Source organism: Styela clava, chromosome 8 (genome assembly GCF_964204865.1).
Source record: "Styela clava chromosome 8, kaStyClav1.hap1.2, whole genome shotgun sequence".
Taxonomy (NCBI): domain Eukaryota; kingdom Metazoa; phylum Chordata; class Ascidiacea; order Stolidobranchia; family Styelidae; genus Styela; species Styela clava.
Window position 1 is genome coordinate 14,234,698 of NC_135257.1, and position 25,650 is coordinate 14,260,347.

The window sequence follows — 25,650 nt, forward strand, 5'->3', positions numbered from 1 at the left end:
AGAACTTATTTTAACAAACTAACAGAAGTACAATACAAATTACACTACAGAAACTTGCAACTATTTGTACATGATAAAATTTTCAACACTCCGCGCAAAAATACGATTGCTTTTTGGATGGGTGGCATAAATATTGGATAAAACCAGTGGTGGGATTCAAATTTTTTGTCACCGGTTCCATCACACAAATGTCATATTTTTTAGCCGGTTCTGTTACAAAAAGTCATGTTTTTTTCAGCAATGTCAACCGGTTCGCTGATCTCATAAAATTCCGTGAGACGGTTCTATAGAACCGGTGCAAACCGGCTGAATCCCACTACTGGGTAAAACTAGCAATTTTCACATTTTTACCATGTGTGTAAGACCGAAAAACAGTTAAGTAACGATTGATTAAATATAAATAATAATCACTAAAAAACAAGGGCCATGATATATATATACATTTGGTATCTGATTATGGCACGTAACCAGTGGTGGGATTCAGCCGGTTCGATAGAACCGTCTCACGGAAGTTTATGAAATCAGCGAATCGGTTAGCATTACTGGTTACTGTCAATGTTCTGTTTGCAACAGAACCGGCTGAAAAATATGTCTTTTGTGAAGGAACCGGCTGACAAAAAATTTGAATCCCACCACTGGACGTAACTAAATGGCCAAACCAAAAAGAATCGAAATTTTCTGCCAATATGTTGATAGGTTCTGTAACACCAGACGCGGCGACTGGTCTTCAAATTTTGTCCGTTATAATGTACAACTCATACACTTCGATGCAATTCATTAGGCCGCACAATGGGCTAGTCATAAGACCGTTCATATTCTATCATTTTTGGAGCAACTGCTCGTTAAATCAAGAAAAATTTTCCCGAGAAAATTCGGACATTTCATCAGCTTCTTGAATGATTATTGCAAAACGCAGGCTTTAAACGTTCGGCATGGTGTGAACAGGTATCACATTACCAGTTCAAATAATACCTGCTTTTTGGTTCTGGATCAAGGGTCCCAACTCAAAATACGTCACGGGCCACTTTATGAAATTTATGAGTTTTACATTAATCATTCCAGAAGTTGATGAAATGAATTTTCTCGGGACAAATTTTCTTGATTTTCTTTTCTTAATCAATTTAACGAGCTGTTGCAACAGTTGCTCCAAAAATTATAGCATGTGAACGATCTCATGGCTAGCACATTGTGCGGTCTAATGATTTCATCGAAGCATGTACATTATAAGGTACAAAATTAAAAAACCAGCCGCCGCAACTGGTGTTGCAGCTCTTATCAAATTATTATTGGCAGGATATTTCGACTCTTTGATATCCAACAGTGAAAAATTAGCCTTGATGTTTCCGGCGGAACCCTATAAAGACGCGGGGTTCAAATTGTTTGTTTTTATGGAAACTGTCAATCGCGATGAATGCCCACAATCGTTACTAACTCTTTTTATGTCTTACACACATGATAAATATTTAAATTTGATAGTTGATCGAAACATGATGAATTGTAGTTTGCAAGTTTTTTTCTTTAAATAACCAAGGCGAAAAAAGCCGCATGAAACCGGCGCAAGAGTTGCATGCGGCTCGCGAGCCGCGGGTTGGCCACGCGTGGGATATAGAGTTTATTACGTGGGAGAAAGCAAAGTCCCAGTTATTGTTTTTATATTATTCCGATGACTGTTGTTTCACTTAGGTTGACAAAAGATAAATTCTCTCTCCATAAGACATCCAATTATATGCAGTGCAAATGCCTGGCAGCTATACCGGGCTATCTATAATGTAGGATAGGATTTTACATATTTAACCTGGGGGAGTGGAAAGCCGATAAGACGGCTTATCCATATGGCGAACCACGGCCTCTCGTCCGGTTACGATTCCAAGTCGGGTATGGGATTAGTTATATGAGTTGTTTTCGGAAGCATGGACTTGGTGGTGGAGGAAGCCGTAACATACCAGCGGTTACGTGAACCACCCAACGACGGCGAGGAGTCGAGCAATCCGCACATAACCATCATTGCATGGGATTCGAACCTGCGAACCCTCGCAGAGTAATTAGAGAATTACATGTTTGAATGTATTTTAAACTCTCTGCCAAACATCAGGATAGTAAAATACACAAAATGTTTTTTTTTATGAAAACTACACAGTGAAAATAGAACAGTATTATAAAAAAACAACAAAAAAAACAACAACAACAATTATTCACATTCATGTGCCTAACTAGAATGGGATCATACTATACATTTTAAAATTTAAACATTGTAATGAGCTAACAATAGATGAATAAACACTGAACTGTTTGGGAAATGCCCATTAACCAATTTCTATACAAATTCAGAGTTATACAGAGGGTGAAATAAAAAGATCAGGAATCAAGGAATGTCAGCTTCAGAATGGATCCACTGGTATCTTACAAACAAACAAGATAGCAATCAAGTGGTTGAAAATTGATCAATCAAATCTATTTGTTCTGCTTCTTGCTTTTGCAAAGCTTCATGTTGCATGCGTAACCTGAAATATTTGAATAAATATAATTACTTTGACAGTTAGTGTCTAGGGCTAAGCTTGAGAAACACATGCTTGCCCCGAAAAAGATGCTGTAGTTTAGGGTTGCCATGCCGTCCGGAAAATTCCGGACATGTCCGGAATTTAGGGTTAAATTTTGCGTCCGGGAAGAATTTAAAAAATGCTCAAATGTCCGGAATCCGGAATTTTACTGCATCTGCAATCGTACTGTGCACAGTGCTAATACAGAACCTTGTTATTTTGTACCGTGCGCATATTTCTCACTACGAGGTCATGAAAATAGTCATGCACTGTCCGGAATTTTGCTTTTTCAAATATGGTGACCCTACTGTAGTTTGTCATAGGAATTTCAAAAACAAGCATAAACAATGCCATTGTCAAATCTATATTTATGCCAAATCTAAATTCCATGGATTACTAGTAGATGTATGGGTTTACTTTTGACTCCATAATCACAATAAAAGATGTAAAATCAAAAGAAATAAAACTGATTACAGAATCAGGAAAGCGTACAAAACCTCAAGGTTTAAAACGTACAGTATTTAGATTGAAAGGTGTTGTCAAAAGAAGTGTTCACACACAATGCTCACACAAAATGCGATGCCTTGGTTTTTATCTGACATTCTTTTCTAAAGGAAAAGAGATTTGACCACGCCCACAGGTAATGAAGATTTTTTGGGTTCAGATATTTCCTGTCATATTAATTTACGACTAAATGATAGAGAATAAAATACCATAACACACAGTACCTTTCTAATTGTGTTTTCTTCTCTACAATAAGAGCTTGAAGTTGTTGCTGCTGGGCTTCTCTTTGTTTTGCAATTGACTTCAGCAAATTTCTTGATCCGATCGCCTGACAATATGCAACATGAAATAAGTCAGAGTTATCAATTATAAAAGAAGGTTTGCTCAAAATTAAACACAGGGAATCATATAGTCTCCAATCTGAAGAAAAATGAACAACAATACAACTGAAAGCACATGGTAAATCGGAATTATTAGATTCACTTACATTCTACAGCATATAGGATACTTTCACACAAACGATATTCAGTATTGGGAACAGTGGGCTTTCGACAGCAAACATTTTTTTTTCGATCATTGTAAGAAATGAGAATGCACAGTAATTTGGGTCACCAACCTTCATTTTTTCTTTTTCAACATCCTTGGATAAATTATCAGTGATATCTATGAAGCTCCCAACAAGTTTTTGAAAATCTGCAATCTCTGAAATACAAATTAATAAAAAAAATAAGGCATTCAGATACAAAACATTATTGAAAATACAGCACAATGTGAAATTGTGAAGAAGGCATATATGCAAGCAGGGCTGTAGAGTTAGGAAAAATTGGCACTTTATTACAAACTCAGTACATAGCCATTTAAAATCTGACCTAAGCTCCAGACTATTGGTTGACAAAAAGTTTACCTCCAAGTTAAAGATAGTTTGGGCTTACACACTAGCTCCTAACTCGGAGATAATCAAGCTTTATTAGCAAAAACAATAAATCGAGCAAGCCAGCTTTCTTTAATTGTTTGTTGAGAATGCCTAATCTACATGATGTGTTTGGAATTTTTGTTGTATATTTCAACTTGTACTATGAGAAGTCTGAAATTATGACTCAATTTGATTTCAAAACTCCTGCGACTGGCTGAAATATCAATAGAAGCACACTAAACTCACTACTACACAGACCATGATCCATCCATCAATTTATAGTTTTTCAATGAATGTAATGACTGATGGTAAATGAGAAGAGTGCTTCTGATACACTAAATGAAATGATCATATTTACCTTATATTACAAATTCTGTACTTACTTGCAACAAACTCACGACATTCATCCTTTAATTCAACAGTTTGTTGAGCAGCTTCAGGATCTAACACTCTTAATTTGTTCAAATCATCAAAATGTAAACCAGCTCGACTCAGAGCATCTTCAGCAGACATCTTCATTTCCTGCCTAGTATTCTGGAATTTAATTTAAATTACCTATTTCTGTATTTTTACAATGCAATTTTATATAAATACAGTAATATACTGACTATGCTTATAAATCATATAACAAAATATTCATTGCAAGCGAATACACAATTTGACGGTAGCGTAGCGTACGGTACCGGTAGTTCTGTATTTGTGCAGGACCTTAAAGAGCTAGGAAAAATATAACAAATATTGTTAACAGAGCAGCTAAGGTAGGCCTACCGGTAACATCCTGAAAAAGGAAAAACAATTGACTGTTTTAAATGACCTACAGCTGTACAGACCTAGTCCAAACACAGACAATTTTGGGACTATTACCGGTATCACACCTACTGCTGTATGGTACCGGTACCCGGTAGGCTACCATGTACTGTGAAGCCCCCGCTCTCTGGTATCAGGCTATTAAATCGTGTAATTCCTAAATTCAGTAATTGCTGAACAATCTATTCGCAGATTCGAGTCAGATAAGCTTGCTGAATAAAAAAAAAAACTCACTGCAAAATTATGTCAATGGCGTCGAAACTGAAAACTCGAGCTGTGGTAAGGATACATACCGGTACGGTAACAAACTGACATACATATGCTATATGCAAATGAATAGTTACGGTAAAGAGTTAGAGATGAGAAAGAACACCTGAAATCTTGGTACGGTACCGGTATCATGTCATTTCGTTATCGCTACCTTAAACTTCCCGCGTTTACCGGTATCTCAGGCTATCCCAATCTGTATATAAAAAATTATAGGAACATCATTTTCCCGGCACCGTACAGCATAAAAATCTCAAAGCTCCAACAAAAATCATATCCGAATTCAGAACAAGTGCTGATGTAGGTGTTTCGCAACAACAATGTTAAATCAAGCGGTTGTGAATCTGAGCGGGGATTGAAAAAAACTAGTAGCCTAAGCGACACGTGGTTAAATATTTTTATAGCAACGACGGCTTTGAACGTGTAAAATCGTTTGTCAAAGCCACTCTCCAACACACTCCCAAATCAAAAAGTTTGCAATAGCAAAGTACGGTGGAAGAAAATTTTTTCGGGGTCAAGGGTCGGGGAAACGTCCATAGCCTGCCAATAACCATTTTTGAACACAGAGTGTCACAGGTAACTAATGCCAGTGGGCGGAAGTTGACTTAGGGACGGAATAACTCAACTCCATGCGATAAATATAAAATGGTATCCCAATCTCTGTTAAAATTTGATCCTTCAACCAGACATTTCACGTACAGGATGGCCAACACGAACCCGATAAGTTTGAATTGCATCCACCACGAAAAAGCAACTGCTGTCATAATTTATTTTGTATCAGTTTCTAAAATTGTGACATCTATACAAATCCAAACCACGTGATATGAGATTTTGAACATCGCACAAACAACTGCGGTTTATTCCAGAAGCATTGTATCATGAGCAGTATTGTACTGTAACATAACGAATGAATCAACCTAATTAGCACAAAAAATGACACACCTTAACCATATAAAAACAGCATTAAGATAGGAATATAACAAAAAATATGCAAAAATAGCAATCTAAACAAAAATAAAGCAATGGTTGAAAAGAGAGGGAGGCAGTGTTAAACATCATAGATGGAATCAACTTTGGAAAGTAAATGCGAAGATACAAAATAACACTAATTCGTGATGAACCAAATGGATAATATTGTATAAAACAAGTTGCGCAAAAGAGCCTAGTTTTTTAGCAAACAATTTATCAACATAGTCGGTTCTCTTATGGAGGCAATAGTAAAATTTAACAAATAACTGCAGAAACAGAAATATTGATGTAACATAAAAACCAGGTTGTGCATAAGAGCCAAGTTTCATCAACATAGCTTTCTTTCTTTGTTTGAAGAATATAATGTGAAAATTCCATTCTATTAAATCCATTAATAAATATTCCATCAAATATCAGGATTCTACAGCGGAGTAAATTCTCTCTGATGATAGGCAACAGAGATGTGCTAGGACAGTGAGTATATGAGCAGCCGACCCAATCTGGCAAAAAATGTAAAATTTTATGAAACTTCGTGAAAGCAAAATCCAACAATTCGTAAGTGATCAGTGTTTGAAAAAGAAACTAACCTTAATCTTTCCAGAAGACTGAACTCTGATGAATGGTGTGGAAATCTCTTCCAGTATGAGAGACTAAAGAAAATTTCAAAACGATTTAATGAAATTTCATATTCAAATATGACAAATATACTTCCCACATTTTTTGTTATTACTTACCAAGCATGAATTTGAATAAACCATACTTTCCTAATCTATATATTGTGCAAAATTGTGCTAACAAAGATGGTTCAACAAAGGCTTGAAAATGACATGCATATCATTATGCCAACAATACTACAACATACGAAAATCTTTATACTACCTTGAATTTTCAGTTTATTTCAGAATTCCACCCGACTAGATTACAATTGGACTTACGTCAAATTTTATGCCAGACATTCCCTTAAGATGGGAAGTTATCGCTGACATGAATTTTTCCACATATTCTACAGTCATCTCATCGTTTTCAGAATTCTTCATGCTAATGATGAAAAGTTGAGAATTAGTAACAGTGTAGAAGTGGTATTTTGCCCACATCAAAGTAGACAACATTTTTTTTTATATTCTTTCCATACTTTTCTTTTCAAAAAAATCTCTGAATGAACAGAAACTGACATGTGAGGAGCCAATATCTCTAAAATATCCCCAGTTTGGCGTCGCTCATCCAATATAGCCTATTACTCCAAATCCAACCAACAGAAATAGGCCATCATGCCAACTAACTAATGATGGAAAGATGAAAAATCTTAATATCTTTACCTTTCCCAAATCTCAGTTGTAGATGATGGAGCTATCTGAAATTTGATTGTATCCAATCCTATATTGTCAACAGGAATCTTCCAAATGAATTCAGTTAGAAATGATTTTCTCTTCGAAGAAGGAATGTATTTAAAACTTGTCCACATGCTCATCATCCAACTTAAATCAATTGGATTAAACTTCACAGGTCTAATGACACAATCGAAATTGTCCTGTTAAATTAACATAAAAAAAAAACACTCTATTAGTAAAATAAATGCTCGAATTTATAGACATGAAGGTTGAATTACTTACGGTACAAGCACCCACAATGCCAGCTAATGTCAGTTAAATGATTCATACCTAATGCCATACAAAATATTTGAAAACAAATTAACACTGTGTGTCACAACAATGTGTGCTATAAATTATAGAAAAGAGCATTTATGGGCATGCAGATGGGAATAATGGAAGATCTTCCATTTTTCAGTACTGAAAATTTGAAATTGACTGGTTAGTTGCAATAAAATGCTTTTTCTTCAAAACAACCCTGATAACAAAAATTTAGAAAAACGATCCATTGATCCACTTTGTATTAAGATACTTGAAGTGGATTTTATAAATGAAATCACGCAGATTTTCTACATATTTGCTTTACTCATCACAAATATTCTATAAAATGCATTGCGACAGAACAATAATAAATATAAATAAATATGAACGTGCTGTATCTTTCACTAGGTAATTCTCAAGTTAATTAAGACTGTAGAATATACCTCACCTCAAACCAAGAAATTACAGCTGAACAAGGCTTCTGGATATATCCATTGTAAATCATGATCGGTAAGGAATAAAAACCACTTTTCAATAATCGTATTGTCCTAATATTCTCAGCTGTTGGATTTGAAAATTCGAGAGGGTTGACATCCACAGATAGGAAATATACTTCAATAGGATTTTTCTTTTCATCATAAGATATGTGCAATTTTATAGCATCAGGTTCATCTGTTGATTATGTAGAGTTGTAAATAGAAATAATGAAATAATTTGCATTTCAGAAAGGAAATTACAAAATTAACCATTCAGAAATATTATCGTTAATTAATCATTCATCAGGGTCCGAGGATGCTGGAGTTAAAAGAAATTCGCAATAGACTCAGATCTAAAATAAATTTTGACTGCGAATCCCGACACTCGATTGTAGGAAATTTCTACTTCGACACCAGCTCCAAGAAAATCCAACTTTCTCATATACAAGCCTTCTTTAATAGACCGTTAATAAGAAAGACTCGGCGTCAGTAAAAACATGCTAAGCTACTCAACAGTCCTGGCTGTGATAAGCACACTCGGGAAAAATGGATAGAAAACCATACCTTGTTGAATTGCAAATCCTTGAACTACAGAAAACTGAGCTGTCAGTCCACCTGAGAATTCTGATGAGAGAAAACAATCCTGTTTCTGAATCTCTGATGTTAAATATGCTGATAGATGTTGCGAATAATGTCTCAATGAACTTTCATCAGTACGAAAATTGTACAAAGGTGAACAAGAATGGCAAATCCAAGTTTTATACAGCATTCCTGTGATAATTGGTAACATAGTAATTACACAATATTTAAAATACTAATTTGAAGTATGAATGAGTTTATAAATTTCACATATTACAAAACTAAATATTTTTGCCAAATTTGCCTACACTATTTAGAGTGAGTTTGATTTAAGATAAAAGTTTAAACAATGGAGTGAAAAAGAATGAGGTAAAGTAAGTATGTACTTTGATCAACTACTTAATCTTGACAAATCAGCTTACACGAGAATCAATTAATGTAAATAGCCCTGGTTTCGCTGTCATTGCCTAGATTAAAAAAATGGACAATTTTAAAAAGCAACTTAGGTATTGAGGCAAACAAAAATTACCTTTAAATATTCCTTCAATTTCCGGAGTAATTACAGTTTTTTTATGTCTTTTATGTTTTTTTGTATCCAATAAACTCTGCCTTTGTATTTTCCTCTTACGAACAGTCGAATGTGGTGTTTTAAAACTCATTATTTGTTATAATTAAAATACTGGGAAATAAAATTACAATGTAGAACAAGCACAAAGATTTAAAAATATTAAATCAGTGATAGTGATAATAGAGCATTCTAGAAACAAAATAAAAAAAGTAAATCAATCAAGGTAATAAAGACAAAGTCGCAATTAAATTTTTTGCAACATCTGATCCATTCCGGTACAACTGCCAGGAATTATCGAAAAACATTTTATGGTCGTATAACATTTTTCCCAACCTAGGTTAGATTGAAGCTACCGGCAAGTCAAGTAACACTGGTGGTCAATTTAATTACCTCTATCAACCTGTTTCATTTCACTTTTTTCAATTGCCAAAACCCGCTATTGTATAATGAGATAAGACATGAACAGAACTAGAAGCATGATTGCATAGAGCTAAATGAAATATTTACTAGGCATGAAACAAAGGTACAATCTTTTTTATATCACTTCGACATATCGGACATGTTTTTGGGGATGGCAAAATTTCAACACAATCTACACAAGCACAAATATGACCGCAGTCAAGAATAACACATTCTCTAGGATTCGTTAAACATATGATACAAGTATCATCTTGACCTAAATTTCTTTCAGACATGTTTCCTGTTGTCCTTCGTGTTGCTTGCCTTTGCTGTCTTACTTCTGCGAGTTCTTCACGCATTTTAGCATATTCCACAGCAGATTTGTATTTTTCCCAGAAGCGCTTTCCAGCAAAATAAAGTCCAATAACAGTGGCAGCGAATGACAATATTCCTAAAACTTTCCATAGCTTTGACTTGGACTGAAAATGACGAATAACGTCAGCATGTGATGATTTAGTGAGAATGTATTCACCATGGATTGGTTTTTTCAACTTTAAGAGTCCGTCTTCAATAAATAGTTCGCCAATACCTAAAAGTTTCGTTCCAACTTGGAGCATCTTTTCTGTATCAGTATATCCTTTTACTCTATCTCCAGATACTATTCCAATTATTGAATCCATTACTGAAGAATTAGGAGAACGATATTCTTTATTTATAGTATCAAGAGTGTCACTGCACCACGAAGACTGCAATGGGTCAACAACATGAACAGTTGCATTATCAGCCCCTTTCAAACTGAATGGCACAGTGTCTATTATATTTGAAAGTTCATTCTCACTTTCATACCAAACATGAGAATATTTTGCCCACACTTCTTTCCGCTCTTCAGTAATAAAATTGATAATGACACCTTCGCGATCTGGGAAATATCGACTTCGTAAAGAAGCTGCATCTGGTTGTACTTTTCCAGACAATGCCACATACTGGAAATTGTCACCAGCATACTTCACTTCATTTAATAAATCATCATTGATTGACAACAAAGAGGCATCTTTTAAATGCTTGGCTGCAGCATCATGTTTATTTCGAAAATGATAAAACAATGAGGACAATCCAAAACCTAATCCAACCAATGAAGCTTCCAATAAAACTTCACCATCTATGCAGTCATACAATACATCCGTCCAACCCATCTTTTAAGTAATTATTTTCTGATCTATCGCAGCATTACCAGTGTTTAACATCAACATTTACAGATTTATGTGCAAAACCTGAATTGGTCAACAATACAGTAAAAATAAATAATTAAGCTGCTATCCGGGTATTTTGATGATCAAAAAGTCATTGGATGAGCTTTCTGATCTACAGGAAAAGGGTGAACTCAATATACTCCCTCCGCTTAGCATGTCAATACAGACATAGCTGGATTCTTGCAATATTGGGAGGTTGAAGTTTGGGTTCAGTTTGATCCCGCATACTGGCGGTATTTATTTCAGATTGCGACATCTTCAATTTTTGCTCAAAACTTATTCCATATGATATTAAAGATTTTGATGAATGTGACAGCCCTCTGGTAACCGGAGTCGCTCTTGAATGCATTTATTGATTGGCGATGTTGGATTTGACCCTGCAAAAAGCGCTATTGATTGGGAATTGTACGGTTATGTGTATCGTAACGAATATATAAACAATGAAAATAGTAAAGTGGGAGCCGGGATACGAGTCCAATATCATATCCACTCGAAACACACTTGTGCGTACTGCGTACGCCAAAGTATGTTTCTCCAACCTTTGACCCCGGGAAAATTCTTCTATATTTCATGCATAGTTACCTTACAAGGAAATATATTATTCGACCATAGTTACCTCATTATGAGGTAACTATGATTCGACTGTCTGTCGTTCTGGTTGACTGGCGCTGTACGATGACTTTGCTTGTTTTCCGTCTAATGCTTGGCGGTAATGAAGCGTTGAGTTTATTTCTGCGTTCGGTTTTATGTTCTTGATTCAGGGCGAGTAAAGAGAAGCAATGCAGTAAATTTTGGTGTTGGACGCACAATATTTCCAACCAGAATTTGTTCTTACAGATAAAATCTATCAAAATCAGATAAGTTTATAAGTTTTTTTCACATTTATGGTTAATGACACTTTTGACAACAGAAATTGACTTTTTGTCATTTTTTTCTAAAGGGCAACCTAGAATTTATCCAGCAAAACTGCAATATGATGCTAGGAGTATGGTAATTATACTATAGACAAGGGGTTCCAAATTTTATTGGCCGCGGGCCAAAATTAAAATGATGTTCGTGGGACGGAAGAGTGTAGCGCCCGAAATCAAGAAACGGTTGATAATCAAATTATTGCCGTATGTCATCCCAATGACATTAAACAACATGATAGGCAACTCTGACGTCACTCCATAAGACTACATGCGAAAGATTGTATTTCATGATACGCTCCAATGCACATATTTCTCGTCGCCTTTCGCGACGGTTTTCCGCTTGCTTTTGCCACTCGGCGTCTTCTTTACGTGTAGTACCTGCCTTTTTGCGCCTGTAACGAAAGAAAATAATCTCTATATCTGAGAAGTTTTGCTCATTTGGAAAGCTGGAATGGCAGACAAGCTGTAAAGAGTAATTCTGAACATCATAGACGTTTTTTTATCAGAGAATATTACAAACGCGATAGCGTAAAGATTTGTGTGAAACATTTTGCAGATAATGACAAAGTTCAAAGTTAGTAATTTTAATGTTTGCGCTTAAACATTGAAATTTCATTTAAAGAGGGTGTCATACAAAACAGCAAAACTGTTTTTACTTCTCTTAAAGGTGCTGTGATACAATTCCATAACACAAAGTTTGCACCTATCGAACTTGTTTTAGTAGGTGAATTTATTAGACATATCACATATTCAGTTAATCGTAGGTAACATTACTGGTACATAATGCCTCGTAGATAGGTTTGTGTCTAAATTTAGCTCATAGCCCGCTAATTAATATTATCTTCTATGCAGGAGATTGCAGGGCTGATTCAACTTGCAGCCTTACCAATCACCTGACGATGCTCATTTAGTTTGTCTCGAGCAAGTCTTCTTGAAAGACTTGTGTGAATGGAAACTACCTATATGTTTTGCCTTCCTCGGATTTTAGAAGACAAATTCAATCTGAGGATTTTTGCATATAATTCTCATTGATTGTTGGCTGTTTATAATTCCTATTAAATGTGAATTCTGATTATATCAAAGAGTTAAACATTTTTTACGTAATTTACGGGCACTTTTTTCTTGTCAATACTCCAAGCTGAGGTAATAAGCAAGACAATACATTCATGTCATCTGCAAGCAAAATATACACACTAATTAAAAGTTTGACACATTGAGATAATACATCATGACAGAAAATACAAAGATACAGTATGTATGACCATCACATGGTAATTAAAATTAAAAAAAATTAATAGAGGCTGTGGAGTATGAAAAGTTCAAGACAAAGAAAAGAACAAAAGTTCATAGCTCATGAACTCTCAATTCTGCCTCCATTGCTTTGTGAAGGCCAATATATTCCGAGTGGCTGAATTGGTTTACCTTTATGATAGCAACGGTTTTGTATTTAATATAGCGAGATTTTTTTTCAATTTAATTGAAGTGATATTATTTCCCAAAGCAATGCTTGAATCGTCTAGAATAGATCAGTGGTGTCAAACTCATGGGTTTCGAGAGCCGCATTGCATGTTGGAAATTGTAAAAAGGGCCGCAAACAGTTTTTGATAATGTATACTCGCGAGATATTTTTCAGATAGTTTTAGTTTGTGACATATATTGTGATGCAACTAATCGGTTGGATTAAGTTTTATTATTTTCTTTAATTTCAAATGCAATTACATATTAATATTTGCATTCCACTATTATTGCAAGTTACTGTATTTATTACAAAAAATCATAAAATTCCATGTACAACCATCAAAATCATTTTTGAACAAGCCTTGGTTAAGGAAAGAATAATATATACACTAAAAATGACTTAATCTAAATATATGAACCTAAAATTAACAAAAATACTACAGTATAAACTCAATGTTTTTTTAATTACATTTGTCCTGACGTTTGGCATCTTCTTTGTGTCACCAGCATACTAAGGCCAGGCTGAAATGATTTTATAGTACCAACTCTAACTAACGAGGTCACATGATCATGGGTTAATCTGTATTTGCAAAAGTTTAATTAATTCCAGTAATGCAAAAAAGTTACTTTTATCATTTCATGTATAGATGAGTAAAAAAACAAATGACAGATTTTTTCGTCAAGACATTTCACGCTACATTGCATGGCATAGGATTGCTTGAATTATTATTGATATTGATTTTTAGTAACTAAGTCGTTGTATATTTATATTAATATACAAACACATGGAAATTTTCTGTTCGGAGATGGTCTTCGAATTTGTCATATTGACTGCTGAGCTTATTGTGTTTTTCATTGTACTGATGGAAATATGACAAATTAAACAATGTGCTTCAGAATTTTGTGAAATGCAGAAATATTGCAACTCCCATTTTCTTCGAAAATGCCACCTTCTTCGTGTACTTTAATTTAATCACTCAAGTGTTTTATTCAGTATTCTTTTGCTAGCTTGATGTGTATTCTTAATTGAGTCAAAATGTGAACAAAAAAAAATTAACTTTCTACAACTACTTTCAGTAAATTGTTTTCTGTGTGAATATTCAATTTCACTTTAAAAGGTTTGAAAAATCTTTTACATTTAAATAAAAAAAATTCCAAAATACTATTACAATTATTGTTAAGCGTTCGAGGGCCGCACTGGAAGTTCTCTGGGGCCGCGAGTTTGACATCCCTGGTCTAGATTGAAGTTGTCCAAAATATATAACATTATTTTATCATGAATCATGATTATACCCTTTTCTGAATTTCTTCTATAGTACTACCAAAATTTGATGAACCAAATATAACACAGGTGTAGTCAGTGAACCGTAATCCTCATTTTTCAAAGCTGTTTTAAGTATGTCTGGCATATTTTGTGCCTTTTTACAAAGAAGACCGCTTATGCAATCTTACGCTTTGGAATTTTTAGTTATTTCCCTCAAGCCCTGCAGGATGTAGGGGCCATACACAACTTTACCGGAGGGTCAAATGTCTTTGCATTCCTCCATAGGTTGTTCTTCTATTGCAAACATTTATGGAGTATTCTAATCATATTTCTTGGAATCAAACTGTCACTGATATGTCGCCAGACTTCTGATATCTCCCCTTCAGCTACAGTTGTCCTGTGAATAAATAATAGGAAATTGAGGTTAGACGAATAGTTGAAAGTTTTGTTTTATGTCGGCCTAATTTCTTGATTGATATACTCACTATTATTGCTATTGCCTCTTGTGCTGCAGGAGTCTCACAATGCCTAGACAGGTCTGTCCACAACTTTCACATCTGTAGGAGAGGAGATGTATTAATTTTCGTTAAGAATATATAAAGCAGTCTATATGATTCAGAATGAAAAAGCTAATAAATCCAATATCTCATGTTTTTTGTAAAAAATGTTTTACTGAATTTGGTATATAAACCAACTAATGAAGGGGTTTAGTCAGAAAATTATAAGCATTCGTGGCTCCAAATACTTGAGAGATCAGACTATACAATATGGACCGGTATGAGTGAAATTTTTAGGTGAACTTGTTAACCCGTTGATTCAATACGCAAATAAAAGTGAATGAGCAATAGTATGTTACAGCAATAAGTATATATCCTCACTGATTAAAAAAATCTAAATGGAGGTGCATGAACTATTTGAAACCATAAGGGGTAAGTAAATATGCAATTTCGGCAAATGGGCAACTACGTACCGTACTGAATTAATAACTTCGTAGTATTTGACAAAAGCTGGCTTTCCCGCATGTACTTAACAGTGCGATGCCCGGGTGTGATAAACAACAATAGTATTTACCTTACTTTTTTCCGATTTATTTTTACCTTCAATTTTCTACATATCATTAAAAACCACAACAATTGTCGAAGCAGGCTCGGACACCATTTGTGCTATGCCTTGAAAGCAACACACATCCGCTCATTTTCGTCTCGTCAAGTATGTGCATTGGAGCGTGCTATCGAATACGATCTTCGGCCGAAAATGCCGGAGTTGCGCATCATGTTGTTTAATGTCATTGGTCATCCTAATACCGGTCCATATAATTGAAATACCGGTATAATTGAATTGTTGTGATAAACACGGGCTTAATCTGTGATAATGACGTAATAATTGGCGGTATCTAATATATCGCAAAAGGTATAAACAAAATCTGTTTAACACTATTTCACTTAAGCTCGGCGGGCAATATTAAATTGTTACACGGGCCGGATTTGGCACGAGGCCACGGTTCGGGAACCCCTACTATAGACTCTCTGTCTGGTCTATATTTTAGCTTCAAAAAGGTAATGCCTCAGTGAATGGTGTCCTCGCACGGTTCACTTCAGTACTTGGATTGCCTAACCACGCACGGACGGTCTGATCACTAACTTTTCTATTTACTGTCCAGTCAATTCTCTTTTCTCTGCGTGAGTTACAGTACATGATTCTATATCAGTGCTCTTCAACCTTTTTGTTATTGTGGAACCCCTGAATAATTTTTCCGTTTTTATGGAACCCAAATTAACAAAATTAAAATAAAACACAAAATACTCGTAACACGAAATATTTGTAATTCAAATATTTCTACTTCAACAACGAAATAGAAAGAAGGCAACAAGCGTGAAATTTAATGACTAGGTTGTTCTTGCACTTCCTTTGCAAACTTCTTGATTCTCATACTCATGTCTACACTCTCTAAACTTCGCAACGACGCATCAACATGCTGAAGCAAGAATTAATTTTCCCTGAAAAAAAAAAGAACCCCTAAGGAACCCTATAAACTCACGGAACCCCACTGCATGTATTCAGTATTTAGAAGAAGTACTCTTTATTTTCTTGCTTGCAAGTTTTTTAGTGTTGCATGATTATCCATAATCTACACTCCAATTTTTCACCATCCCTTTTGCTTTTTTTTATGTTAACCCCTAAAACCAAAATGAATTAAATAACCATATGGAGGACTTCACTTCTGCATTTGGTTTTCGATATAGGGAAATCGGATGCATTCAATATTTGTTTATATATATTTTGACAAAGATGGATTGAAATATGCTATCAGGCGAGTGTTCTAGAAACTGGCTTTAGCATAATACGACATAAATATACAGTTACACGCCACAATGTAAATGAGGTTTATTTTCGACTTCCTACAAAGACGTCACAAACAAATACCAAATTCGGGAAAGAGACAAAAATAAACGAAATTTCAAGACACACTAAGCACGTTTCCCACCCATATACAAACAATAATACACGAGGCGCATAGATAGAGTTGACGATTCGACGCCCACTGGTCGGATTAAAAGTTTTCGATATACACACGCAGGAGCAGTGGAAATATAATAAAAATAAAGTGATAAACACGGTTATAAACGAGGGCCCAGAAATGAAGTTTAGTCGGTTATTGTCGAGGTAAAATATTTTTTATATTGCAACACCCATCCAAGATGCAACAAATATCATGAGATTACCGTACCTTTGAATATTGAGGAGGAACTGCGTATCAGGGATATGGGTCACTGGCAATTACTTCTAGGAGATTTAACTCAGCCAATCGGCATCGATAGCTCTTGAAGACTTCAGATTGCGCAGCCCACCAAACTGCTCGTTTAATTGTAATTATCTTCGTCAAACTTCTATCCACTTTCGTTTGATCTCGAGTATTTCCCGCGCATTGCAGACATTTTTATTGGGTGTCCACGCAACAGCTACTACAACACTATTTACGATGTACATTTAGCAATAATATTTGACAGATGTCACACTGAAGAAACAAATAAATTGGATTAAACCAGTTTTATCTAATGCTGCCAAGGCAAGTTATTTTCGTGCCGCAAATATTTCTAAATTAGGTGTTAGAGGACCTAGGATAACTATAATTTTGAAACGAATGTCAAATAAAAGTACATTGTGAAAGGCACTTTCATATTGTTTCCCATTATTAATCATTGGCCTATATATCGTGTCGCCTCGCGTCATTATTGAAATGCGCTTCACAGCACGGCATTACCAGTTCACCACGTGGGGGTTGACAAAGATGGGCAAGTTTCGTGAATCAGCGAAAATATACATTTGCGGACAGTCCAATTCAAAGCTCCAAGCTTGAATTTAGGGTATGTAGCATGATTGCTTATTTCTTTGTGTTGAAAAATTTTCCGTTTCCAGTGTTTTATTGGGCACAAAGTGGAGATATGGATAGTTTTGTTGTGCGCTGTCTGGTGGTCGTGCGATTCCAGTGGTGTTAATTCGATTCACGTTGAGACTGGGCGCATAAATCACCATCGCCACAGGACCTGGGAAAACCAGGGCACTCCCGGTTACCGGTTCTGGTAAGGTACGTTAGCTGGTTTGACTACGTTTAAAATATGATTTTTGTGGGAATTGTGGAAAAATATTTGGTTTTGACCCTTGTGTACGTGTCCAAATGAATTCGGAAATCTCCCATCTCCATCGATCGATCTTTTATTGACCATGCTACCCCAAATGTCCATCGTACCGCGCACCTTTTGCACTGGCACTTAACATTCTGGGCCTGCAGGTAAATTTAAAACAAGAGAGCGATGCTAAAGTATTTGAACACGACGGCCAAAGAGGAGCAGTTGTCTACCTCATCGCGCCTAGTCTTGTGCAGGCCACGATCTAGTAAAAAGCTTCAAACTTTCGAGTAGCACGAGAGATGTCACAGAACCTCTACAAAGAATTTTTCGAAGATGTCATCACACAAAAGTTCGATGTGAAAAACGAATCACATAGAGCGCACAAAAAGTGCCCAATTGTGCGTACCGCGATCAGAATCGACATGGCGCTACCAGCGACAACTATTGAAATTGATCGATCTTTTTAATGTATGAAACGGGTCAAGACACGGTTGCAATCAGCGATTGCCTTGTGGAGAGGTGTCGCCAAGCGGACGCAGGTTGATTTTATGATTGTTTCATGTTTTAAATAAAAATTTGGAATTATATCAAAGAAAGGTGCTGGCAGTGGCGGCGCGTGGTCATTTTGACAACCGGGCAAGCTACTGCGGGACCAAGTCACCCCCATCTACAGGGACAGGATGAGCGCTGTAAGTTCTCCCATCATTTTATGAATATAAAAACTATTCCATCGGTAATAACCAATCGGCAAAAGCGACAATTTTTAACGATAAGAAAGTGTCTTTAAAACCGGTCAAAGTCAAGGGATTAATAAATATAGACATAGTTTATTTTGAAACCTCTTTCAAAAGGAAAGGCAATATTTACCCAGATAAATACAATGACATATATTAACAGAAACTTCGGGAAAGCAGACAAAACCTAAAATAAGGTTTAAAACGTTACCATGAAGAAAGGAAAGCTAATGCAAAGATAAGGACATGCGTCGCTCACTCATAGATATACATGCTGCTAGACTTCTACTGCTTGAACATATATGCAACACGGCGCGGTTTCTTGGAAGCAAAATGCGCAATAACGCGCTGATTAAAGTCATGCATCCCAGAAATAACGTCTCTGTGAATGGATAAAACAGCCAAGGAATTTAATCTATCTTGCTTCATTGTGTTTCTGAGATACGTTTTAATACGCTTCAGCGTGCTGAATGTTCGCTCTGCGTCGGCGGAAGAAGTAGGCGTTGTCAAAATGATGTCCAGAAATTTTGCAGACGCCGCAAAGGTAGTTACTAGAGTGTTATCTATGAGGAAACCATAGAGCGCGCAAGTTGATGTGATGTTCAAAAAAGTTTGATTGGTGTATATACATCGCAATTCATTTTCCAATTTACCCACGTTTATCATGGGGTAAAATTTGGAGACAGTAGCCAACAAATGGATGGGAAATTGACGTGTGAATTTTGAAAAATTTTTGGGGTTCATCAAAGAGAACGCGGCAAGGTGTTCAGTGCGCAGACGATCGCCTATTTGATTCACCAGAATGTCACAGCATTCCTTTGCAGACAAAATCAAACGCTGCGTTGCTTGCCCGCGGCGTAAAGAAGCACTGCATGTGTCGTCGTATTTTATTGTTTCCCGGATACGAGATACAGCATCGCAGAAGTCTGAAATACACGACTGCACAGACGCTCCATCCATTAGCCTTGACTGCAATGCGCCGTATAATACATCCACGTGATAGAATATTGTGGAGAAAAAATGAAAACTCACCATCTTCTAGCAGACGCTTTAGACCTGCCGCCTCCCTCACAGAGCGTTCGTCCCAAACCGGAGAGCTCTGAATGCCATTGAAACACTCAATGAGCTCAGACCTAATTTCGGACACGCCCTGCACCACGCGTGATTGGAAGTTCCAACGTGTTGGTGCACAAGCTGGGAGACGGCGGCTACATATCTGGCGAAGGAGGTCAGAGCGCTTCGGCAAAAAATGAAGAAAACCCCGAAACATTTGCAAAAAATATACGGACGAGAGGGGTATCAAGACACATATTTTTAATAACGAGGTTAAATTGGTGTGCATAACAATGTAAAAAATGCTCATGAGGAAAATCTTCTTTTATATAAACTTGAACACCATGTTTCGACCCACTCATGACTGCCGCGCCGTCATAAGTTTGAGCTATCAATTTTGACTTCGCGTTGTAAGGCTGTAACACTTCTTTCAGTGCAGCCGATATCCCGCAGGCCGTGAGATCAACGATTGGTACAAAGCTGTGAAATTTCTCGGTAGGTTTACCATCTTTCACGAACCGAAAAATCACAGCCAGTTGGGAAACGCACGTGATGTCAGTTGTCTCGTCAGACTGAATCGAAAGGAACTGGCAATTCTCAATTTCCAGAGCCAAATGTTGTAAATAAATTTTATACTTTGAGTCGAGCAAATCATTTTGGATATCCTCAGATGTCCCTTTCGAAACAGTTGCGGCATCAAGATGATCTCTCAATACTGTATCTAGGGATGCGGTGTATTCCACCATATCCAAAAATACCCCTCTATTAGAAGAGCCAGCCCGTTCATCGTGCCCACGGAGGGACAGCTCGTGACAACCAATGAACTTCAAAACATCTATCAATCGACCTAGAACATGGCGGTTTTTCTCGACGTTTTGGTTGTGCCGACGAATAGAAACCGCGCGTCCTTCATCCAACTGTGCTGCAATATTAACATTTCCGAATGTTCGGTATTTTACTGCATTGTCCAGATTCTCCATAGAAGATTGATGATCCCTGGCACGCTCGGAAAGATGTTTAAGATCTCTAAAACCAAATTTACACCAACGTGAGTCACGGGCGGTAGCAAAAAGAAGGCAATAAAAACAAAAAAGTGCATTTTTGTCCTCCCTGTAACACAACCATTTGTGTTTTTTATACCAAGTTTCTGCGCAGAATGTACGCCGACGCTTTCCTCCGTCATGGGATTGTTCCAGTGAACAAGTTTTTGGTTGATAAGGCCCAAGACGTTGTACCTCTAATTTTTGTTCCAGCGGCAGCTGCGAAAACGGAGTGCGAAGTAGTGCATCAACCTTATTCATTATGAGGTCTAAGACTAAAAAATGTGAAGCCGGAAAGAAGAGAGGAGCTCAAAAGGAATGTGGAAAATCGAAAGCAAATGGACTAAAGGTCTCTAACGGATTCAAATAGCGAAACAAGCGACAAAAACGAAGGCGAGGAAACTATCAACTCTTCAAGCAACCAACGAATGAGAAGGAATGCGTGAATATGTCAACACGTTGTTGTAAGAAACGGAATTTCGGGGCCAGCCCCGATGATTTAGTAAAAGAAACAGAAAACAAACGAGACAAACGCGGCGAGTGGAAGATAAAAGAGAGAATACGATATACAATGAGCAACCGGGGCAAAATCGGCGTCGCCCCGTCGACGTTCGGCTAAGGCTTTGCGAGCGAAAAATGAACCATGTCGGGAGAATATGGCTAGTGTAGACAGTCTGTGCAACCGATATTGAGGTATTTTTCGAATATTTTTCATTATACCGAAAAAACAACCGGCCCCGGTTGGCCCTATTGACGCGCCGCCACTGGGGGCTGGCATAAAATTGTTAAATTAGCTTGTCTATGAAGCTAATCATGCCGTTTTATTTGTGCTGGGGAGTGTAATATCGCTGCTATTTTAAATTAAAAATCATAATATTTGTCACCTCAAAATTTTTTGAGTTGGCTACGTTCTTGGGCCATGGCCATACTTGAAACCACCTGAGTGGAGGTGCAAAATTTAATGATCGATAGTGAATGACCAACAATAGGCCATACTCTGTAATTGAAAATGTTTCGTTCGTTTCTTTAACGACACCAGAAATATGCTATCGTCCTTCATAACCACAAAGTTTTTGAGAACTAATAATCGAAATCATGTTTTTCCGAGAAGTGTCTAACATGCAGAATGACAAGATCCAGAAGGTAACTCAGAAAAGAGCATTGGACAAGATGACTCTTACGTCAAACGCTTGAAGCAGGTAGTCTTGTTGCAGCAGCGAAGCGAAAATAGGACAAGGCAAGCTTGAATTTCGATTTCCTACTCTATTCATCGCTTAATAACGTTAATTATACCGCTTTAATGTTTTGCTAGTCCGTCTGCGAAAGTGTTGGTTGCGTTGGAAATCAGGTACCATTCGCGTTGCTACCGCGTTTACAAGCGATCAGTAAGGGCGAACGACGTTTGCACATATGCGGTATGCTACAGAATTCAAAATGCTTTGCGAAGAATTCATCGGGAATCTTTCGTACAAAGCTCCTGCCACTAATTTAAAAATGTGAATAAAACACCACGCCCCGTTTAAAAAAAAATATTTTGAGCGCTGGACGGGGGTGTTTTTGGCGGAGGCTTTGTACAAAAGATCCTCTATTGTGTCAGGGGTAACTAAGTAAACCAGGAGATAGATGTTTCGCTTAACATTATCAGACATCCAGTTCGAGAGATACATCAAAACGCTTCAGCTTGTTGAAGCTGGTCATCGGAGGTCCTACTCGAAATAATGTCTGAAATTTGAACTATTGGAAACTTGCAGGTAGCAGCATTGAGGTAAAAGGACCAAACGTGAAGTGAACTGGTATTTGTGATATAGTTGGCGACGTCACAAAAGAAAAAGTAAGCTATGCATATTATAATCCTACACACAAAGTTTTGGAGACGGAAATTGGGCAGTTCAGAGGATTGGTGACTTGCATCACTTTCGCATAATTACAGGTAATTTTTGCTTCCGCCATGTATTTAAGAAAAGGTATTTATGACCCTTCTTTTCGACCCTGGAGCAGTTCGATGATTGCGATGTGAAAAAGTCTGCGTCACGATAAAGGTTGAAATTGTAGGCTGCGCACCTCGACAGAACTCTCTTACTTTATGTAGATATTGATTAAAACGCGACCAGAATAAATATATTCCATTTGCCAGGATTTCGCTTACCGCGCGAACAAAGAATGAATGCTGAAGCCCACTTCTCTTGCTATGGAAGTGAGCCATTACACGAATTTTTTTTTGTGCCAACGACGTTAGTTTGTCACTTTATTGCAAACAATGCGCTCGATGGCTTATATGTATTAAACGAATGTAATTTTGCACGCTGCGTTATTGTAAACATATGACTGTTCTCCTTAACCCCATCGCTGCATCGTGGTTTTTAAAGCAGCGTTTATAAGTAAAAAACTTCAGTAGTGAGAAAAACGAGGACGAGGAGTCCAGCCCTCCTCTCGCACATAACTAACTCACGTGGGATTCGAACCTAACTGCCAATTAATTTGGATATGATAAAAATAAAAAAGGGCGCTGTGTAGATGGGCGTGATTTCGAACCTATGACCACTGGTAGGATACTTATCCAACATACATTGAAAATAATTAACGAAAACGCTTGAACATGGGTAGTTGGGTTTTATTACTGAACACAAACACTGCAGGGTAGCGTTGTTTGGCCCCGAACTTTTTTCCATGCGAACGGTACACATGTCCGTGTAAAAACGGGTTAACACGCCTACGCTTTAAATTTGAATGATTTTTCTAACAGCACTTTTATACAAAAAAATGAGCTAAACTTGCTGAATCATTCATCTCAAAAATATTAATAAAACAGCAATGAAATTTCAGTTTCGTATTTGAACAAGGGGATCCCTGAATACATTTAAAATCATTAGGGTTCGTTAGAACTTTTTGCAAACTTTCTAGGCCTCTTGCATTTTGAATGGTTCAAACGCGACTCTATTGATTATTTCGCCAGGTTAATAATTGCTGAGTACAATATCGAAATTTAATATAAAGCCGAATCACAGATGGAAACAATCATTTGAATCAATTCCAACTTTTATCCTATATGATATCTGGAAACTAGACCACAGTGTTATTCGTAACATTTAAATAGCAAATTAGTTGGCCGTCGGCTGTTTTCATGTTTATATTACCACAAACATTACGATTTCTTGAACGAGTGCAGGCTTCGGCAAAATACTATTGCAATCGCGCCTACTTCTTGTGTGGCTGAGTTGTTGACCAAGCTTAAATTAGGGAGATATACATGTAGAGTAGCTCCGATATTTAATCCGAAAACACCTGCAACACTGGCGATGCGTTATTGCAACATGCAATCAGGTTTCGTACATATTCTGGGACTAGCACAACGCGTAGGCCATAAATAAAGGATTCCATGCACATCCCAGGTCAGCTAACATGGTAAACCTCTGCCAACAGATTAAGCAGCTCTCGATGTTCAATGTTTAACGCGGATAAACTTAGTCGGTAAAGAGGTAATTACGTACGGACCATACAGCGCACGGGCAATAAGACGCATTAGTTTTTAAAAAGTGTCGGGTTGCCATCAAAGCTTATTAAACAAAACAAAAAAATGAGATATTTTATGGTTATTATTGTATTTTATTCCAAGAAAGCGTAAAACGGCCGTTTGTTTCTAAAACAATAGTACCTGTAATGCAGCGGTTCCCAAACTTTTTTATGTCGCGGCACACTATTGAGCTATTTAAATATTCGCGGCACATCCGTCACAAAATAGGAACATTTTCTACTCATGAAGCCATTTAGCTATAAAATAATAAAAAACATAGAAGATCAGATGTGGGAAACTCTTTTCTTGTTAATACAACATACTCTATAGTAAAAATGGATGGTTAATAGTAACCGATATTGTAACTTTTTTCTTACAATAATGTGCACGAGACCCACCTTCGGAGCACCTCACATTATTGTAAAAGATGCGCGGCCGCACGGGAAATACCTGACGCTGATACGCTTTGGTTTTTCTCGCCCTTCCCCGTTTCGCCCTATTATTATCACAGGTATTCTCACTCTTGCACAACCTATTTCATTTTTGTTACAACTCGATATGTTCCTCCCATTGCCAAAAGCATTCAATAGTGTTATTGTTGGCACTTGCGAAAGATATGAAAGAAGCAAACAAACCGTATTCCATTATAACAATTAATTATTATCGCTAAAAACACTAAATAGGTTTAAAGTTGTTATAAACTATTTTCATCGATGGACGATTCTTTTCACGTTATGAATTTCGTACAAGGCCCGAGAATAATTTCATGGTAAAGATCGTAGGATTTACTATGTCGAAACGCCTATTTGACTTTTCAGACCGCAGAAACTATCCGAAAAATAACTGTTTCTGTGTTCGAGATATGAAATAATCGTCAATTCCACCACGCTTTCGTGAAATAGTGCAATTTAATTAAGGTTTTATTATTAAATTTCATTGCATTAGTATTTATTCTACCACGCGTTTCGCCAGATTACTGGCATGATTACCGATCGCAAAGGCAGGCAAAATAGAATATATTAAACGAATAAAATGATTAAAATATTTTTAATAAACATACAACTGGCATCCAGAATGCTAGGTATTGTTGTAATGTTGGTGGGCTATTTCCGCCTGTCCACTCTTTTTTTACAAGGACTACTTCTTACGCAAC

At 36.8% G+C, this 25,650-nt stretch overlaps 3 protein-coding genes across 3 annotated transcripts; all 3 read right to left on the reverse strand.

Moving 5' to 3' along the window:
• Positions 1 to 1,546: 1,546 nt before the first annotated feature.
• LOC120345882 (intraflagellar transport protein 20 homolog) lies at positions 1,547 to 4,548 on the reverse strand. The gene is made up of 4 exons (XM_039415466.2): positions 4,338 to 4,548; positions 3,658 to 3,743; positions 3,266 to 3,369; positions 1,547 to 2,501 (listed from the first exon to the last, which is right to left on the reverse strand). The coding sequence occupies exons 1-4, from the start codon at positions 4,471 to 4,473 to the stop codon at positions 2,423 to 2,425; spliced, it is 405 nt and encodes a 134-aa protein (XP_039271400.1). The 5' UTR covers positions 4,474 to 4,548; the 3' UTR covers positions 1,547 to 2,422.
• A 1,304-nt stretch (positions 4,549 to 5,852) lies between these two features.
• LOC120345849 (centromere protein L-like) lies at positions 5,853 to 9,343 on the reverse strand. The gene is made up of 7 exons (XM_039415420.2): positions 9,210 to 9,343; positions 8,666 to 8,872; positions 8,074 to 8,297; positions 7,314 to 7,525; positions 6,933 to 7,035; positions 6,585 to 6,647; positions 5,853 to 6,497 (listed from the first exon to the last, which is right to left on the reverse strand). The coding sequence occupies exons 1-7, from the start codon at positions 9,337 to 9,339 to the stop codon at positions 6,411 to 6,413; spliced, it is 1,026 nt and encodes a 341-aa protein (XP_039271354.2). The 5' UTR covers positions 9,340 to 9,343; the 3' UTR covers positions 5,853 to 6,410.
• Positions 9,344 to 9,359: 16 nt separating this feature from the next.
• Positions 9,360 to 11,305, reverse strand: LOC120345848 (mitochondrial ubiquitin ligase activator of nfkb 1-A-like). The gene has a single exon (XM_039415419.2). It carries the CDS (start codon positions 10,838 to 10,840, stop codon positions 9,755 to 9,757), a length of 1,086 nt encoding a protein of 361 aa, XP_039271353.2. The 5' UTR covers positions 10,841 to 11,305; the 3' UTR covers positions 9,360 to 9,754.
• Between the last annotated feature and the right edge of the window lie 14,345 nt (positions 11,306 to 25,650).

Coding starts and splice junctions, on each gene's coding strand:
- LOC120345849 (XM_039415420.2), bottom strand. CDS start 9,339: ATGAGTTTTAAAACACCACATTCGACTGTTCGTAAGAGGAAAATACAA. Junction 8,873..9,209: donor AATTGAAGGAATATTTAAAG/GTAATTTTTGTT, acceptor CAATTATCACAG/GAATGCTGTATAAAACTTGG. Junction 8,298..8,665: donor AGGATTTGCAATTCAACAAG/GTATGGTTTTCT, acceptor CATAATCAACAG/ATGAACCTGATGCTATAAAA.
- LOC120345848 (XM_039415419.2), bottom strand. CDS start 10,840: ATGGGTTGGACGGATGTATTGTATGACTGCATAGATGGTGAAGTTTTA.
- LOC120345882 (XM_039415466.2), bottom strand. CDS start 4,473: ATGAAGATGTCTGCTGAAGATGCTCTGAGTCGAGCTGGTTTACATTTT. Junction 3,370..3,657: donor TTGAAAAAGAAAAAATGAAG/GTTGGTGACCCA, acceptor GCATATTGTCAG/GCGATCGGATCAAGAAATTT. Junction 2,502..3,265: donor AAGAAAACACAATTAGAAAG/GTACTGTGTGTT, acceptor CAAATATTTCAG/GTTACGCATGCAACATGAAG.